General features: G+C 35.2%; 3 protein-coding genes across 9 annotated transcripts in view; 2 read left to right on the forward strand and 1 right to left on the reverse strand.

The window, feature by feature from the left end:
* Positions 1–1,292: 1,292 nt before the first annotated feature.
* Positions 1,293–7,125, forward strand: Sap-r (prosaposin). 2 transcript variants are annotated; one of them, XM_088038300.1, is made up of 13 exons: positions 1,293–1,478; positions 3,066–3,168; positions 3,702–3,849; positions 3,903–4,417; positions 4,468–4,729; positions 4,778–5,035; positions 5,085–5,366; positions 5,536–5,737; positions 5,787–5,920; positions 5,967–6,293; positions 6,343–6,549; positions 6,598–6,735; positions 6,785–7,125. In XM_088038300.1, exons 1-13 carry the CDS (start codon positions 1,439–1,441, stop codon positions 6,833–6,835), a joined length of 2,667 nt encoding a protein of 888 aa, XP_087894426.1. In that variant the 5' UTR covers positions 1,293–1,438; the 3' UTR covers positions 6,836–7,125. The 2 variants fall into 2 exon arrangements, with proteins under 2 accessions (XP_087894426.1, XP_087894428.1); XM_088038302.1 differs by having other exon boundaries at positions 4,811–5,035.
* Positions 7,055–9,140, reverse strand: LOC148172877 (nucleoside diphosphate kinase 5-like). 2 transcript variants are annotated; one of them, XM_088038330.1, is made up of 4 exons: positions 9,097–9,140; positions 8,060–8,335; positions 7,389–7,698; positions 7,055–7,334 (listed from the first exon to the last, which is right to left on the reverse strand). In XM_088038330.1, exons 1-4 carry the CDS (start codon positions 9,118–9,120, stop codon positions 7,132–7,134), a joined length of 813 nt encoding a protein of 270 aa, XP_087894456.1. In that variant the 5' UTR covers positions 9,121–9,140; the 3' UTR covers positions 7,055–7,131. The 2 variants fall into 2 exon arrangements, with proteins under 2 accessions (XP_087894456.1, XP_087894455.1); XM_088038329.1 differs by lacking the exon at positions 9,097–9,140 and adding an exon at positions 8,385–8,597.
* A 332-nt stretch (positions 9,141–9,472) lies between these two features.
* jvl (javelin-like) overlaps positions 9,473–16,645 on the forward strand; it is a 34,808-nt gene continuing 27,635 nt past the window's right edge. For 3 of the 5 annotated variants that reach the window (XM_088038309.1, XM_088038306.1, XM_088038311.1), the window contains exon 1: positions 10,721–11,125. Coding sequence is in view for 3 of the 5 variants with exons in the window: in XM_088038306.1 (XP_087894432.1) it covers positions 11,081–11,125 (45 nt within the window). In the remaining 2 variants the exon portion in view is untranslated. Of the gene's footprint in view, positions 9,575–10,720; positions 11,126–16,645 lie in introns of those variants that run through there. The other 2 variants (XM_088038307.1, XM_088038310.1) reach the window with 2 other exon arrangements.

Below are 16,645 nucleotides of genomic sequence, written 5' to 3' on the forward strand. Positions count from 1 at the left end.
GCCGTTTATGTTACCTAGACAAATCTGAGGATTACGACGCATTAACAATAAATTATTATTGCAAACATATCATGAAAATGCCATAAATTGTATGGCGATAAGCACTGTAGACAAATCAAAAGAAATAACAAAACAGAAAAATTGCTATAAATTTTTTTGCAAAAGATAAAGAAGATAATAAATAAAACAGTACAAACACTTAATTTAGGGTGAGCACTTATTGCAATGCCACGACTATTTTTTTTTATTTATTTATTTTATTTAAAACTGATTTGAAAGTTGGATATGTTTGTGGCCAACATTATTTTTAGTTGCTTAATTAACTTCTTTTAAACAGTTTCATACTGAATAAAAAATTAATATACGTTTAATTTGATTTTAAGATATAGGGTAGGCAACACACTATACCTTTTTAGAGAAAAACTTTATTATTTTTGTCATAAAAACTATAAAACAACAGTAATAATTTGGAATTAAAACTTATAGTTGAATTTGTAATGGAAAAACTATTTTTTTAGTAAAGATTAAATGGAAAATGTATGTGTATAATGTGTTGCATACATACGATACGTAAATTTCAATATTCCAAACACGTGATTTCCGGGTTTCGTATCATAAAATGAGTCAGCAATGACTATAATCAATAGTCATAAAGTTTAACGAAAAATTCATCAACATCATTCATTCATTCAACATTTTTTCTAACAATGAGTAAATCTCGAATTGTATTAAATAAATGTGTAATGTCCAGTAAAGCATCCAACGACAGACACGGTCTGGTTCAGATAAATTTCTGTCCTAACCGCGAAAGTGCATAAATATTGTATAATCAATAATATTGTATAATTGACGAAAAAGTACACCTTTGGTAGTTACATTTTTATCTCCAAGTAGTCAATATTTTTTGTGGATTTTTATTATCAAAACTTAAACAAAAATAAACCAATATGAACGCTAAAATTAAACATTCTTGACTCTTGAAGCTTTATCTTTAGCATATTTACAAAAAGTTCAAATGTTAACAAGAAATTATTGATAACTTTTGCTCCAAATATTTGCAGAATTTTCCGCGACACTATTTGAATGATTCATTTTTCGCGCCAATTATATCACCTATTAGATAATTATATTCTCTTTTCACTACAACGTTTTGGTACTCATAAAATTTACAACCTAAAAACATTATTACATAAGATTATTAATGATTTAAATATGGTCGAATTAAAAATGTTTTTAAAAGCTAAATTTCAAATATTAATTGCTTTTGACTAACATCGTACCGGGAATCTTACCGACTGGCAACGACACCGGCCGAACGTCAATAAAAGGAAAGAAGACGCAAAATAAGTCAGCTGTATTGACCATCAGTGACGTGCGAGCTAAACGATCAAATAATCATCTTCGAAGAGAAGTACACTCGAATTTGATCTTCAGTAAAATGAAGATCTTAATCTTCCTTTCCCTTGTGACCTTCATCGGTAAGTTTCATTGTGTACTATCATTGATCAGATCGGCTGTTTTGTTATTGTTTATGTTTTGACATTTATCCAGATTTTGAATTTGATTTAATTTCCGCTTTTCTACGAATTTGTGCTTTGCAAAAGAGTGATAAAGTAGTGACCTTGAAATGGAGTTAACAGATGTGTTATATGATTTGCAGAATGACTCATTTTACCTACACGAAAAACAATTCAAGACAGACCACAAAGGGTGAATCCCTCAATTTCTTGGGATTCATTGACTGAGATTCTCTTCCATGGTTTTGGTTGATAGTGATGACTAAACAAGTCTTTGTGTTTTAATGTTTGAACTTTGGCAAATCCTCGATGTTTATTTACGATTTATTATCTAAAATTAGAAGTCACGTATTGCGACTTAAGACAAAAGTTTTTGGACAATTTTGAGTTGTTTCCAAGTGGGAACAAGCAAAATTGAATTCTAACACTTTCAGAAGTAGAAAGAATTAAATAAAAAAATAAAAAAAAACCTACATATTAGCTAACGAATGGGAATCTCTTTTTTTGCTTAGGTTGTTTCTTCTTCAAGTTTGACGAAACATGCCTTCCTGTTTTGTCTTTGTTAACCGCAATTGCATATTCACCATATCAGACTAGCATTACTTCTAGAAAAACATTCACTTTATCAAAGCATGAGTAACCTTTACATGTGATTAAATTATATGAAATTTAAATCACGAATTAAGAAAAAAACTGTGGACATATGTAATCGTATTATGGCTGTGGCGAAAAATTTGACATAACTTGAATGTCAGTTCCAATCAGTGTAAGTGTAAGTAAGACTGCGACAGACGTTACTCTGTTAAACTCAGGACAATTTAGAGCTTTGATTAAGGGACGATGACTAATTAATTAGACTAATCAGGAGCATTAAGTGGAAACTTGCAAGAGTTCGAAACATTTGTGAGAAAATTTTGAGATACTTTTTTGCATTACGTATTACAAGTAAACTAAAATTTGGAAAACCGCGTTTTAAATACCTCTATTTTTGGTTTTTTATCACTTTGGCAGTTTTGATGTGAGGAAAATTGTTGGATATTGATAAAATTCTTGTTTACACTGGCAGAAACCAAACAGATAAAAATTTAAAGTAGTACTAAAGTTACTATGAGTAAAAATATCGATAGAATTAAAAAAAATATAAACTTTGCTTTGTCTTAAGGTTCATTAAATTTTTAGACTCATAATAAAAAACAAGATTATGTTAATATGGCAAAAATTTGTATACCTACTGGCGACATTGTCCAGTACTTTCGCATTTAATCTTAATTCAATTTGAATTGCATTGTAAAGTTAAAACGAAAAATCAATAAATGACTCACGTCGAGATGATTTTATGCGACTTATGTTTTTATCTTACAATAACCGTTGCTCCAAACTTTGTTTTTTATAATTTATAATTACTCACTGAAATCATACATTGCCCTCAACATCAATATTTGCGAAATGTCTCCACCGTTTTCTTAGTTGTTATTCTACACTTCACTTTAATGTTAATTATGATTTATTATCCGCATTGTTATAAGAACAATTAATATTTAATTCTAGTTGTCACGAGCGGTGTTTTTGTACCTCCACGCCCAGGACACAAACGCCTCTTGGATTCAAAAGAATGCACGTTCGGGCAATCCCATTGGTGTCAAAATCTCACGTAAGTACTGGAAATCGGAATTTTGAAATAAATCTAAACAATGCTGTAAATATCCTTGTAAGTTTGTATATCTTCGTACATAAATTGCCTGTGTTAATAGCAATCAATTATTTGCTCGTCGTGATCTTACATTTGCTCATCATTCTTTACTTGTTTGTGAAATGTTTTTTTATATTACGTAATGGTCTTACAACAAACGAGTATTGGCTATGGTCAGTGGAGAATTTAAAATCGGAAATAAACAATTCTATTGTTTCTGTTTTTGGAATTTCGGCAGAAGCGGTTTTACGTTTAATCCAGTCATGCATGGGCAATTCGAATTCTATAAATAACTCTATTTTGTTACAACTCTTAAATTTGTTGTAATTTAATTTAATCGCCGACCTCACACTTGTCATCCGGAACGGACGGAAAAGGAAGTACCATTCTTTAACGTGATTTTTTTTAAAGTAAATTTTATAATAGTAGAGGTAACAAACACAGCGATTACCTACTAACACTGTTGTATCGATGATCTGATAATTTTTTTACAGCACTGCGGCGGGATGTCATGCCGTCAAACACTGTATTCAAAATGTTTGGATTCATCAAAAACTACCCCCCGACACATCCAGTGTGTGTCAAACTTGTTTAGACATGGTGAAACAAGCTAGAGACCAACTTCTTAGCAATGAGACCCAAGTATTTACAAACCTACATGTCTCTTTCAGCCTCTTAACAAACTGTCTTTCCAGGAGCTCATTAAAGAAGTGTTTGAAGGCTCGTGCGCTCTTCTCCACTTTAAAACAGTGGTCAATGAATGCGATCGAATTGTAGACCAGTATACTCCTGAACTCATTGATACTCTAGCTTCAGAAATGAACCCTCAGGTTGTTTGTTCAGTGGCAGGGTTATGTAATAGTGCCAGAGTTCAGCAATTGATTGCTGAAGAACAAGGAATGAAGAAACCCGCGCTGGATACTTGCGATGGGTGTCATACCGTTGTCGGGATTTTGGAGGATAAATTCACTAAGATCTCGAGGGATGAATTTTTGCAAGGGTTGCTAGTGGCTTGTGGACGCACTGGGAGTCTTTCCGATGGATGCAGTAACATTATCATCACGTATTTCAATGAAATCTACAATCACATGAAGAATAATTTCAACCCTACGGATTTCTGTCTTATGACTGGAGAGTGTAGTGCGAAGTTCCACACTCACGCCAAGGTTGAAATTACACCCATGTCTCATATCGGTTACGTTCAAGTGGGGTACTAATCTCAGACTTATATTATCTTTGTTTTGACTGGTTTTTTAACAGAGAACCTAAAGACGATCTTCCGTGCGAGCTTTGTGAACAATTGGTGAATCATCTCCGAGACTTACTGGTAACTAACACCACAGAAGATGAGTTTAAGTTAGTTCTCCAAGGTCTTTGCAAACAGACCAAGTCATTTAAAGACCAATGTTTGAGTTTAGTCGACGAATATTATGCCATTGCTTACAATTTCTTAGTTTCGGAACTTAACTCCAGCGAAGTGTGCACTATGATCGGGATCTGCCCCAGGAATAGTACCCAACAGGTATTTGTTTCTGTTCCTAAGGCATGATTTTGACTAGGTAGTTTTAAGCTCCCACCAATAATGCCTCTTTTGCCTGTTCAGACTTCTGATGAAGCCTTAAAAATCACTCCAGCTCCCATTATCAGGATCAATATGGCGAAAGACGGTTCTGCTGTCACCGCAATGCAGAGTCCGCAACTAGCACAGTTGCCCATTGAGCGTATGATGTTACCACACTCTCAAGAATTGTACAGTTCTCAAACTTGCGTCTTTTGCGAGTACTTCTTGCATTACATACAACAAGTTATCACAACTCCATCGACAGAGGTGCGTTTTTTTATTGATACTTTCAGCAACAAAATCTCCTCTGTTTTAGGAGGAAATCAAAGAAGTGATTGATAAAGCCTGCAGAAAACTTCCTCGCAGCGTCAATAACACTTGCGTTCAATTCGTTGATACCTATGAGCCTGCATTGATTGCGATTTTAGCCCAAGAGATTGATCCTTCGCAAGTTTGTCCATTGATCAGAGCATGTCCGTCTTCGCAATCGCAAGACGTGGAAGTTTTCATGCAACAAGAAAGCGACGGATCTAAATGTCCGATGTGTTTGTTTGCAGTTTCGAAATTGGAGGAAATGGTGAAAGATAAAAAAACTGAGGTAAGAGAATAATGCGAGTTCGTTGCAGAGGTTGCGGAGACGCAGGTTGAAAAAGAGGATACGTTTATGGCGGGTTTAGCACGTTGTATACAATTTTTTAATAAAATTATCTGTTACAACAAAGCTAGAATTTGATGACTGTTTTAGTAAGCAATTTTTTTTTACACAGGCAGATATCAAGAACGCCCTTAACAAGTTATGCCAACGTTTACCAAACGATCTGGCGGCGGAATGCAACGACTTTGTCAACACTTACACGAACGAACTTGTAGAGTTGCTGATTGCCGATTTAACTCCTCAGGAAGTTTGTGTTTACCTGAAACTTTGCACTGATGATAAACCAGCAACTGGTCAAATTATTGGAGACATAGGTCTGATCTTTTGCTAAAAAATGGGTCTCAAATTAATGTACGATTTCAGTCACTAATACAATCTCTGACTACACTATCAATGGAAAGCAAATGGACCATCGCATCACCGATAACCCCGAATGCGTTCTTTGTGAATTCATCATGAAAGAAGTTCAAGATCAACTTAAAGACAACAAAACCGAAGTCTGTTTGGGTTTTCCTTTTTGCTGTAACTAATGGAGTTTTTTAGGACGCTATTAAAAAGACGGTACATAACATTTGCAATGTTATGCCGAAGTCGATTGGAAAGGAATGCAATGATTTTGTTGATGAGTACGCTGACGTTATTATTCAATTATTGATTGAAGCAACAGTTCCGAGTGAAATTTGTCGCATGATGCACTTGTGCAGTGCTACTGCTATAATTCAAGCTAAAGTAGAAATTTTCGAATGTGCAATTTGTGAAACTCTGGTTTATGCAATGGAAAAAATATTGAACAACCCGAAAATTGACCACAGTGTTGACCACGTTTTGAAGAAGGCCTGTCGGGCTCTCCCTCACAAAGAACAAGAAAAGGTAGCAAGCACCATCTAATTATCGACAGATCTTACTAACTTAATTTTAGTGCGCTGAAATCATCGACAAGTACGGGAAGACAATTTACAACTTGGTTATTCACTTAGCCGATAAAGGTCTTGTTTGCAAAGAAGCTGGATTGTGCGCTAATAGAGTCGCACGTCCAAAACGCGACCTAGTTGGATCAAATAAGTGCACTTGGGGACCATCTTATTGGTGCGACAGTAACGAGAACGCGCAAAAATGTGGCCAAGGCGTATGGTAATGATCCAATTATTTCGTATTGTCTAATTTTGGTTTGTAGGCGTTGGAGCATTGTCGCACTAAAGTCTGGAAGGCCACTTCAAAACAAAAACGCGATCTGGTTGGATCAAATAAGTGCACTTGGGGGCCAAGCTATTGGTGCGATAGTAACGAAAACGCGCAAAGTTGCGGAAACGGGGTATGATTACTATGATGTAGTGAAGCATTTTGTTAATTTCTGTTTACAGGCTTTGGAGCATTGTCGGACTAAAGTGTGGAAGGCTCAAGCCAAACCATAAATTATGTCCCAACGCCTCTCTTTTCATCCTTTTATTTGGAGGCTTAAGAACAAGTTAATCTTAGCGTGAAGAATTTTACGACAATTTAGTTGCTGATGTATCAAATATTCACCAAAGTTTGTTAATAAATCAACTTAATTTTAGATTTAATTTCTGCGGTGTTAGTCACAGTTGGGTAGTTCTTTTGCTGTTTGATCGCCATATTGTAAAAGGAAAACTGTGATAAGAATTGACTTTACTTGTAGTTTTTTGTATTAGTTTCAAATCAATAAAATCGAATGTTTTACTAATTTTCTTTACGTGGGAGCCATTGCGTAACTGTACGAAGAATTTGGTTGATATGGGTTATTGAGTAGGAGCCACTCTGCTAAAAAAAGGATTGGATCGACCGGTTTCCGTCTTATCAAAAGAGCTAATCCTTTGGACAGCGTTGGGTTGATGTAGAGGTTGCAGTAGTCCTCCACTTTGATTTCATCATTGATAATTGGCTCCAAAGTGTCTAAAATGTTAAGAAACTTAACATTTAGTTTGCAAGTACTTTGTATTTACTCACTTCGTGGGTAGAAAATTCTATTCTCTCTGTTCGCATTCTTGAGATTTTCAGATGCATGCAACACTTCTGTCATATTCACGCCGTTTCCAAATCGTGTTCGTACATTGAGAGGATAAAACCACTCCGGTTGAAGTGTTTTACAAGGCCCAATCATGGACTTCCATTTTTCTACTACATTTAATCCTCCCAAGGATAAGACTAAAAGGGGTCCTAAACTCGTCGACACGACCATATTAGGGAACATGGGACATCCGTAATATTGAAAATAAAGATCAGCGACCTGCTCAGGTGTTAAATGTATGGTCCTCTCCTAAAATAAAAAACGTGTCTTTCACTTTTTAATGAATGTTGGGTCATAACTGTAGATTAAAAGCGCGATTAAATTAACAAAGCGTTTCTTTTTTATAATGACGGGTGTCAGGATCATAGTGTAATTAGAATCTGTTTCATCGAATCTACTTTCACACTTAATTTTTCTGCGCTGGAATAAAGAAGCAGACGCAATTATGTGTCATTAGGAACGTGATCAACAGTTTAACAATAATTGTGAAAGTGGTGATAAATGATTCTAACAATTTGGAATGTGGGGACGGTGTGGTCTATGGGAGTAATTAATTAAAATAATTACCACTTTCATTTTTTTAAATTATTTATGGATATTTTGCTCTTACCCCAATTATACTGAGTCCGTTATCAAAAATCGCTTTCAAAACGACATCTTTGTAGTCCATCGCTTCCGGTTTTATGATAGCAATCGTTCTTTGTAACGTTCCTTCCGAACAAGAAATTGAAGATTCGCTGTACAAAGATGAGAATTTGTGGAACATCGGGATAAATTGAGTGTAGTCAAAATCTCCTTCATAGATAGTTCTTGCGGTTGTCGCAGGAGATAAATAATGGATGGTATCTGGGTTGAGCTCCACTTCATCGCTGGCAAAACTTCGTTCCTTAAAAACACTTCAGATTAACAATGTTAATAAAATCGTGTTTGTTTACTTTCGTTGGCGCAGCTTGCGAACTTGAATTTGTTGTTGTGGGGCTTAATGGGACTTTATCCATTTTAGCTCGTGACTTTAGAGAAAATTGTGTCAAATAATGTCGCTAAATTTGAAACTGATTTTCACTTTTGACAAATATAGAAGAGGGATTAAATTATGCATGAATAACAATAAGGACATTAATTTTCCACACCTGTCTTATTTGTCTTGGTTATTAGATGAAGAGCTGCAGCAGCGAAATGCAGCTTTTTAAACTTTGAACTTTGGATAAGCCTAATCGGTTTGGTATTGATTTCCGTCACGCGTTAATTTTCCGCGCCTTAATTACATGTTTTGCATTTGGTATTCGAACAATTATATAAAGAGACTAATCCCAAATTGTGAAATTATATCTATTCTGTTCCACACACTCGTTTTAAATTCATTTTTTGTCGCATACACCTCATAATTTGTTTGGACGCCAATATCATCAATAATCTAACAAAAGAGGTCTCTTTACAAAATACCTTTGTTAATAAATAAGGCCAAGCATTAATTCAACAAATATTAATAGAACTTTTGGTTCAATGTCGCCTTAGATGCGCAGTTTCTTTAGGGTTGTGCAGTCGATTTACAAAAATGTCTAATTGTTGTTTCTTTGGAGGGACGATAAATGGCGAAGGTACGTGCTGGTGTCTTTTTTATACCTATAATAATAACTAATTACATACTTCGTTTTCAGGTTTCTGGTCCATTTTTTTCCAAATCGCAATAAAAAACCTAGGGAAACCCAAGAATTTAACATCGCAAAAAGTGTTTCGACTTTTACCCGACGTACCGCATATTTCAATTTTTGCCCTGTGTCTCCTTTTTTCCATGTTTACCTTCCAGAAGCTCCGGCATTATTGTGATTTCCCTGGTAAAAATGCACGTTCCATGCCAAGTATTGTTTCGGTTGGGTGCTTAGCGGATCTCTAAATGAGTTGGGCGCGCTTCCACCACTTGTTTCAACTGCGTTTCCAGTGTTTGAAAGTGTTTGCTTCGGCAAAGTCATCATTTTTACAAACAAAACAATAATGCATTTTTATGAAGTGATAAAGTGACCAGTGAAACTCAAATATGGGAACAACTCTGTGATGTGTTTTTCCGGCGACATGCGTTTTCACGGATGTGTTCATGGGCAAGTTTTCCGCGCTTAAGAAGCACAAGGTTAGTTGCTATTGAAAAAAAACGTATGGAATTTAGTAGTGTTAGTACCCATGAAACAGTTTTTTTGGTTGGTAATGACAACATTGCGCTTCATTTTTCAAAAAGCGGCTACAAAAAATTTGAAATTTGTGTTTTAGTAGACTTGTTGCATTGGATTGAGTACATGTTGATACGGCTCAGAGCGCACCAGTGTTTTTATACAGTTAAAAAATACCTACACAGCACACACAAATGCCCCATGTCTGTACTTCAGGAAATACGCTCTCCATTGCCTATACACCGGAAGTTTGAAACAACACATGTTTTAAAATCAACTCAATCACAAAATGTAGGCTACAAACCACTAATGATACGGTATTGATCGAGATTATTGGATTATGTTGTGTCGATTCAATAGAAGTCAATTATTTCGACTATATCAACAGATGCGTACCGGTACGGATTTATTTTTGCAGTTTTTTGGAATCTGAATCTGAAACTTTCACTTTTAATTTAGTAGACAATGGTTTTATTAACTTGAAATCACTTATATTTGCTACAACGAGCGACTCTTGTATTTCGCAATTATTAAAAGCCGTGACTAATTAAACATGGAACGTTATTATGGTCAATTTTAAAAAGCAAAATGGTGGAATTAAATAATGACTCAGTATGCAGGTAGTTTGTTATTTTTTTAAGTAGCCATTTAGTTTTAGATTTAATAAGAGAGTGGGAGTCTTACAAAGACGCAACAAAATTGGAATAAAATTGTAAACATTGCTTTGTAATTACTATAAATTATTATTCTCGGTTTTGCACGACACAAAAAATCTATTGAAATTGTAAATGTTTAAAGCGTCCTGATTCACGACTATTCATTTTTATTATAATTAAACTTCACATACCATTTTTGCCTAGGAAAAATACTTTTTTGCAAAATCTACATACAAAGACTTCTCAAAGAAACCTCAGCAAGATTGCTTTTATGTTATCATTAATCACATCTAATTTTTAATGAACTTTAATAACATCTAATTTTCTTAAAGGTCTCAAGCTTTCTTTACAAATTGATAAGTTTTTGTTCGTAAGCTAAACAACTTTGATTTAAATTACCGACCGAGTTCGCGCTCGTACTAGTTTCTTGATTGCGCGCAAGATGTCACTTTATCATTTTGACAGGTAACCAAACAATCGGGAAATCGCCAGTTTACGAGTGAGTCACATAGGGTTACATTGTGTTAGTTTGGTTATTTTGTGCATATTTATAAAATATTTCTAATTCGCGTAATCCCTTAATCAACCGTTAAATGAAACAACGTCACGGTTTTTTCCAAAAGACAACCGGAAATCAGCTCGTTGCAACAATCTCGTTGTGAAAAAATACCTGACCTTGTTAACTTATCATTGCTTAATTAAGTTCATTGTTAAAAATGAAGTGGAGTGATTTTGGGGGGTAGAAATTGCGTATTGTGATGTTGACATGGAAGATTTTCGTTTGGTGGAGGGCGCAGAGCTAAGGAGAACAAGATGAGCAGGGGCTACTATAACACTGGAGCCCCCTTCTTGTATTCGGTAAGTGTTATTTATGTTTATTCTCACAACAGGAAGAGTTGCGAAAACTGCAGTTACCGCAGTCCTGTTTTGTTGCTATAAATACCGAGTGTTGTTTTTCACAAAAAAATATAACCTAAATTTTGACAGTTCAATCTGAACATTTCCACACCGTTTGGTGATTCTTCACGTATTATCTCAGTGGGTGTCCAATTTCGACTAATTTTTCAATCATTAGCTAATATTATCGCCAGAATTTCGTGGTCTGATTCGCTAGATTTGATCATTATTGTGTCTGCACAAAAAATCGATTGTACTGAGGTTTCTCATGACTTTTCTAGGTCTCTTATTCACAAATAATTGAATAGACACAAAACAGCACTAAGAAAAATTATTGATACTGTTCATAGTGCGGACAAAAAATAAATTGAGCGTTTGCCCGCATTGAGCAGTCTATTTTGATTGCACAAGGATGACTACCGTTAATTTACTTCAATGAGCGGATATACGGGAATAAATTACTTTAATAAGCCTTTTGGGTGTTGTCAAAAGCGTGTTGCATCGAGAGAAATGTTAGGAGATAGGACCTTGGCTTCGTCCTTTCTGAGAAGGGAATGGATTTTCTTGATGATGTCAAATTAATTCTTCGTGGAGTAAATCATGAATAGTTGAGTCAGACAAGTCTTGCAATGGTCGCTGACATTACATTACGAGCTTTCTTTTAGAATAATTCCTTTCAAAACTGTGCTTTGTCCTCCTTCCAGCAGGAGGATATTACTGGGCTTAATTTGCAATCTTCAAAGTCCCAAAATAAAGTTTTCTTTACATCTTTATCATGTTTACTTCGTACAACTTTTATCTGACTAATGGCTTTGGCATTTAACATTTCTTAATTAGCTTGCACTGCAGCTTGATGAACTTCTAATTTGTTGAGCCTACACAACGAAAAAGGGATGTATGTATAGAATTGTCAACTCGCGTGTACCTCTGCATGGTGTTAATTTCCTCACCTCCTCCACATCGTTTTCTGGTAACGAGACATCTTCATTGACAAAATAATTCTGTCGATTAAGCCGTTTTGTTCTCTTTCGCCGCGGCTGAATAATTACAAGCAGAAACACGCCTCAAACCATAAAATTACCAATGCTAGTAAATTAATCGCAAATGAAGGTACATAATTCTCCAAGGGCAATCCGGTTGACTGAAATATTCGAACTTCTCGAATGGGGTGGTAGTCTTGCGAGAAGCATTGGTGGAATGTAAATAGCACTTTTATGGGAAAACACGTAATTCCAGTTTTACTCGTTCAATGTTCATATATGAAACTTGAGGTGAAATAATTTACAATTTACCACATGGAGTTGCTCACCTATTTTCGTTAACGTGATTCATTCACGAAAAGAAATTTACTGCACTCTGGGGGTGGACGAAGAAAGCAGTAAAACGGAGAAGCAATACACTTACGCTGCGACTGGGGTCGTCTTTGTAAATCGATAGATCACCTGTATCTTCATCTAAATCGACACGGATAAAATTAGAACTCTTATTTATAGACGATTGAGACATTCAAGCATATTAATGTTAAACCCCAAAACGTTTGCCAACAAAAGTTCAGCGTAATAAATTGCGGCGAGACAATACAGTTACTACGGAGGCCGCCTGCTTTGGCGTAAACCTCCCAAAGCGAGATTCAACATTGAAACTTGAACTCATTGTTGGCGGATTTGTGCAACGGAACAATGAACATGTGATAAGTCCTCGTTGTCTCCACGGTATGATGGAGGTATTTTTCGATTAAGGGAAAAGGGATGAGAAGCGAACAAACCACTCTGAAGTTAGTTATGCTGCAGCTCTGACGAAATTGGATGGTTTTAGCAGCTTTAGTTTGCAACTGAAGTAGATGGCATCTCTTGATTAACACTTGCAAAAATTCCAAATTCGGAAGAATAGAAAAGCGTCCGAAAAGCAAACACTCCCTGTAACAAAAGCTGGAGTTTCTCGTAACACAGTTGTACGAAGCATCCAATTAAAAAGTCGTCATTTGCAAGCCGATGCTATCAATTATATGCTAGTAGTAATGCTGAAAACACCATAATTAACAATAAAACGTTATGGTGCATCGACAATTGGCTACCGTTAGAGACCTGATAACACATCGCCATGAAAAGAAGCGGATGCACTTGAAAAAATTAACGCTCTCATTGTTGTACATTTGGAATGTTGTACGCGAACGCAATTAATAAATAGAACACTGGAATCCTTCTTATGTCAAAAAATCCAACATGCGGTTCACTGACCGTCTTCGCAGTTTGTGCAAACTCAGAGTTTGGCTTAGCCAGATGACCAAAACCAGAAGATTATCCTTCCAGTCGGCTGTCACTTGCCTCATAAACTGCAATTAGAAGAGTTAAAAAAGCGGCGGTGGGAAGTTATCTCTAATTTGAGATCAAAGAATCGTATATAAGAGCTTTTAGTGGTGTGTACGTGACATTATTATTTTTTAGGAGGGAACCATTGCACACATTAAATTAGAATGTAATATTCCTTTGCTTAATCTGCCCTTGTTAGCGTTAATGAAACTGAAGTTTTTCCGTTACGAAAGGTTTGATGAGCAAACAGTTTGATAGTTACATCACGGAATCGTTCATTTTTGGGAAAACAAACCTTGATGTAAACTTCGAACTTTAATTGTTGAACATTTCCAGTTACTGCTATAATTACAGGCGTCATTATCGACGTCACTGATAAAGCCACGGCATGTGCCCTCATATTGATTGGTAATTTCTGGCACGTGCATATTTTTGATTAGTGTAACCTTGATATTCAGAGTTGCGACTTTACGTCTTTGCGCTGGTTATTAACATAAAATTGGTGTGATGGTCTGATGGATTCAAAAGTAGAAAATAATTACAAAATATGATGTTTTCCAGGAACTAGAGTGGCCTTGCTCAAGTCTCACTATTGTTGTTTTGCAAACATTAAATGTTTTATAGCATTATACCATTAAAAAATTGATTACAATTTAATTTTAATGTTTAATTGATAATAAAATTATCTTTGCTTTTATTAGATTTTATTAATCGATAGTACAGATTTTTAGTTTCTCGATCGTTAAAGATGTTAAGAACATTAATTTCCTTTTATTGCCACAACGTCACAACTTGTAACATCGTCATTTTTTTAACTATTAACTTTAGTTCTTGCTCATCAAACTGTTTTTCTTTAGTCAGAATGACGCTGTTATGTAACTATAATGAAGTCTGTGGGTTGTAACCGATTTTAAATCAAATGGAAAAGTGTTTTTTTTTAATGTTCTCAAGATAACAAAACAGGTAACCATTATCTATGACGGCCACAAAGCGACAGTTATATTTTTGATAGAATTTTAAAAGTGATTTTCCGATTGACCGCATCTGTGCAAGCTCCGGAGTATTGTTTTTGCAAGTTATGCAGTAAACCCGGAAACGTCAAAATCGGAAATAATTTTTGTTCCGCATCCTCATCATGTGAAGATAGACTTAATTATCTTCAGTCGTGTGCTTCCGTTATTTCATTGCAATTAGAAATGAATAAATAAAGGATTTATTTATAGTTCACTAGCCTAGCATTTTAGGATATCCGATCTCTGTAACTCGTCTTTTTAATCTCAAAATAGGTAGGAAACATCTCGACAAAGTAAATTTTACGTCGTGCGTCTGAACCTTCTTATAATAAACAAAATTTCCCAAGTGAAGAAAAACACTCACGTTGGAGAAATAGAGCGTACCATTTTCGGCAGTTTCTGACATTCTTGGCGCATTTTTAAAGCGGCTTGAAGCCTTCACCTATTAAGAAAATTGCTCCAAGAACGGTCCGCGAACTGGACTGCATCTAATTGTTTTAATAAAACCAACGTTTTTATACAGTCTTGCGCCTTTATTGTATTGAGAAAAAGTGATAGCCATTAAGGTTAATTGGGTTTAATAGTCGCTTTTACTCTTTATAACACAATTACTGAAGATATTTTCTTTGCGGCGGTCAAGCAGCTGTGAATTTTGAAATTTTCAGTCAGATAAGGATATGATTTTAGGACCATTAAATCTCATCAGATAAAGAACGAGTTTAACAGGTGGACCAAAATATGGCCTGACGTGGACCTATTTTCCGCAGATTATGCACGAATTGTAGAAAAAACCAAAAACCTTGGTTTTTGAAAGGCGAACCATCATCGTGATCACGATCATGACGATCACTCTTCCTCAAATTTTATCACTTTTGTAATTTTACATGACTCAGTTGCCCTCAGGTACATTCTCAATTCTTTCGTAACAATCGACCGACACCCAATTTCTTGTCATGGATATAATTAAATAATCAGTGTGAACGTTAGAACCAAAAGTGACCTGAAATTTAGCCCAAAACGAAAGTATTAACAAGATTATTTCACATGTCATACAAGTGTGTAACAACTGTTATTAAGAAAGTGCCCGTTAGCAACTTGTTCCGAAAAATCCAGGTGAATTCGCACCAGGTCAGTGTGTTAAAAACTAAAAATTAATAATTTTATGTATCAAGGATGGCACAATATGGCCTGATTTCACACATATTTAATGAAGGGAAATATGAAATGAACAAACAATACAATTTTCAGCAAGAACAACGTGTTCTCAGATATGTTGTGATATCATTCGGAAAGTTTTGAATAAAACACCCGAATGATGAAAGGAGAAACCATGGAAATTCTCAAACTTGATTGATTTTTTTACCTGGAAATTTCTACCCGTGACAATTTGTTGCTAGAGGTCATCTTTAATCACATAAGACAATATTGCACTTTGAAGTGACCTGCAGTTTCACATGACATTTAGAGAACACAATAATATTGCAACTTCCAAGAACTTTATTAACATGTGGTTAAAATAGTTCAAATAAAATATTGCGGTTGAACAAATGTTGACTTATACATTGCCTTGGCCATTTGAAAATGTAATTAAATATTTATGCAGGGCACTCGTTGACAATAATAATAAAACCAAGATCTACCAGCTGCTGTTATCATTTCAGTGGGATGAACACGATTTGAAAATCTGGTAGTAGAAACTGGAGATTACAGTTGTGGGAATTGAAGCACATAAAAGAAACTACTATAAACTGCTTAAAAAAAACGAAAAAATGAACATGAACATGGGGAAGTAAAACCTCTTTACAACGATCCGAAAAATCGTTTTCTCTAGAAGTCCTTTCTTTTAAATGTAAGAGTGTAATGTGCAAGAGCAAAAACCGCATCTGAATAATAAACGTTTTAATGGCAATGAAATCAAATGAAAACAGAATTACTGTCATGACTATTAATTTCTTCCGCACACGCAGGACAATCAAAACAGAAGAAAGCTAAAGAAGAGTAAAGTTATTGCCGATTTAATTTGTTGTACCGAACACTAAAGAAAAACAATAATACCAACCAGTCGACCGCAACGACTTTTTAAATTATGATGTTCATGTATGATAATTCTTAATAAAGCTTACCAATTTGCAACCTCATCCACTTTCATTTTCCGAAAA

This window comes from Gnatocerus cornutus, chromosome 6 (genome assembly GCF_029298725.1).
Source record: "Gnatocerus cornutus isolate USDA-ARS CGAHR chromosome 6, icGnaCorn1.1, whole genome shotgun sequence".
Taxonomy (NCBI): Eukaryota; Metazoa; Arthropoda; class Insecta; order Coleoptera; family Tenebrionidae; genus Gnatocerus; species Gnatocerus cornutus.

Bases quoted from the DNA above. Each gene is read 5' to 3' on its own strand.
- Sap-r (XM_088038300.1), top strand. From the start codon at position 1,439: ATGAAGATCTTAATCTTCCTTTCCCTTGTGACCTTCATCG. The intron at 3,850-3,902 runs GTATTTACAAAC...CTGTCTTTCCAG, and splicing joins TTCTTAGCAATGAGACCCAA to GAGCTCATTAAAGAAGTGTT. The intron at 6,736-6,784 runs GTATGATTACTA...TTCTGTTTACAG, and splicing joins CGCAAAGTTGCGGAAACGGG to GCTTTGGAGCATTGTCGGAC.
- LOC148172877 (XM_088038329.1), bottom strand. From the start codon at position 8,447: ATGGATAAAGTCCCATTAAGCCCCACAACAACAAATTCAAGTTCGCAA. The intron at 8,336-8,384 runs GTAAACAAACAC...AGTGTTTTTAAG, and splicing joins CGCAAGCTGCGCCAACGAAA to GAACGAAGTTTTGCCAGCGA. The intron at 7,335-7,388 runs GTGAGTAAATAC...TTAACATTTTAG, and splicing joins TAGAATTTTCTACCCACGAA to ACACTTTGGAGCCAATTATC.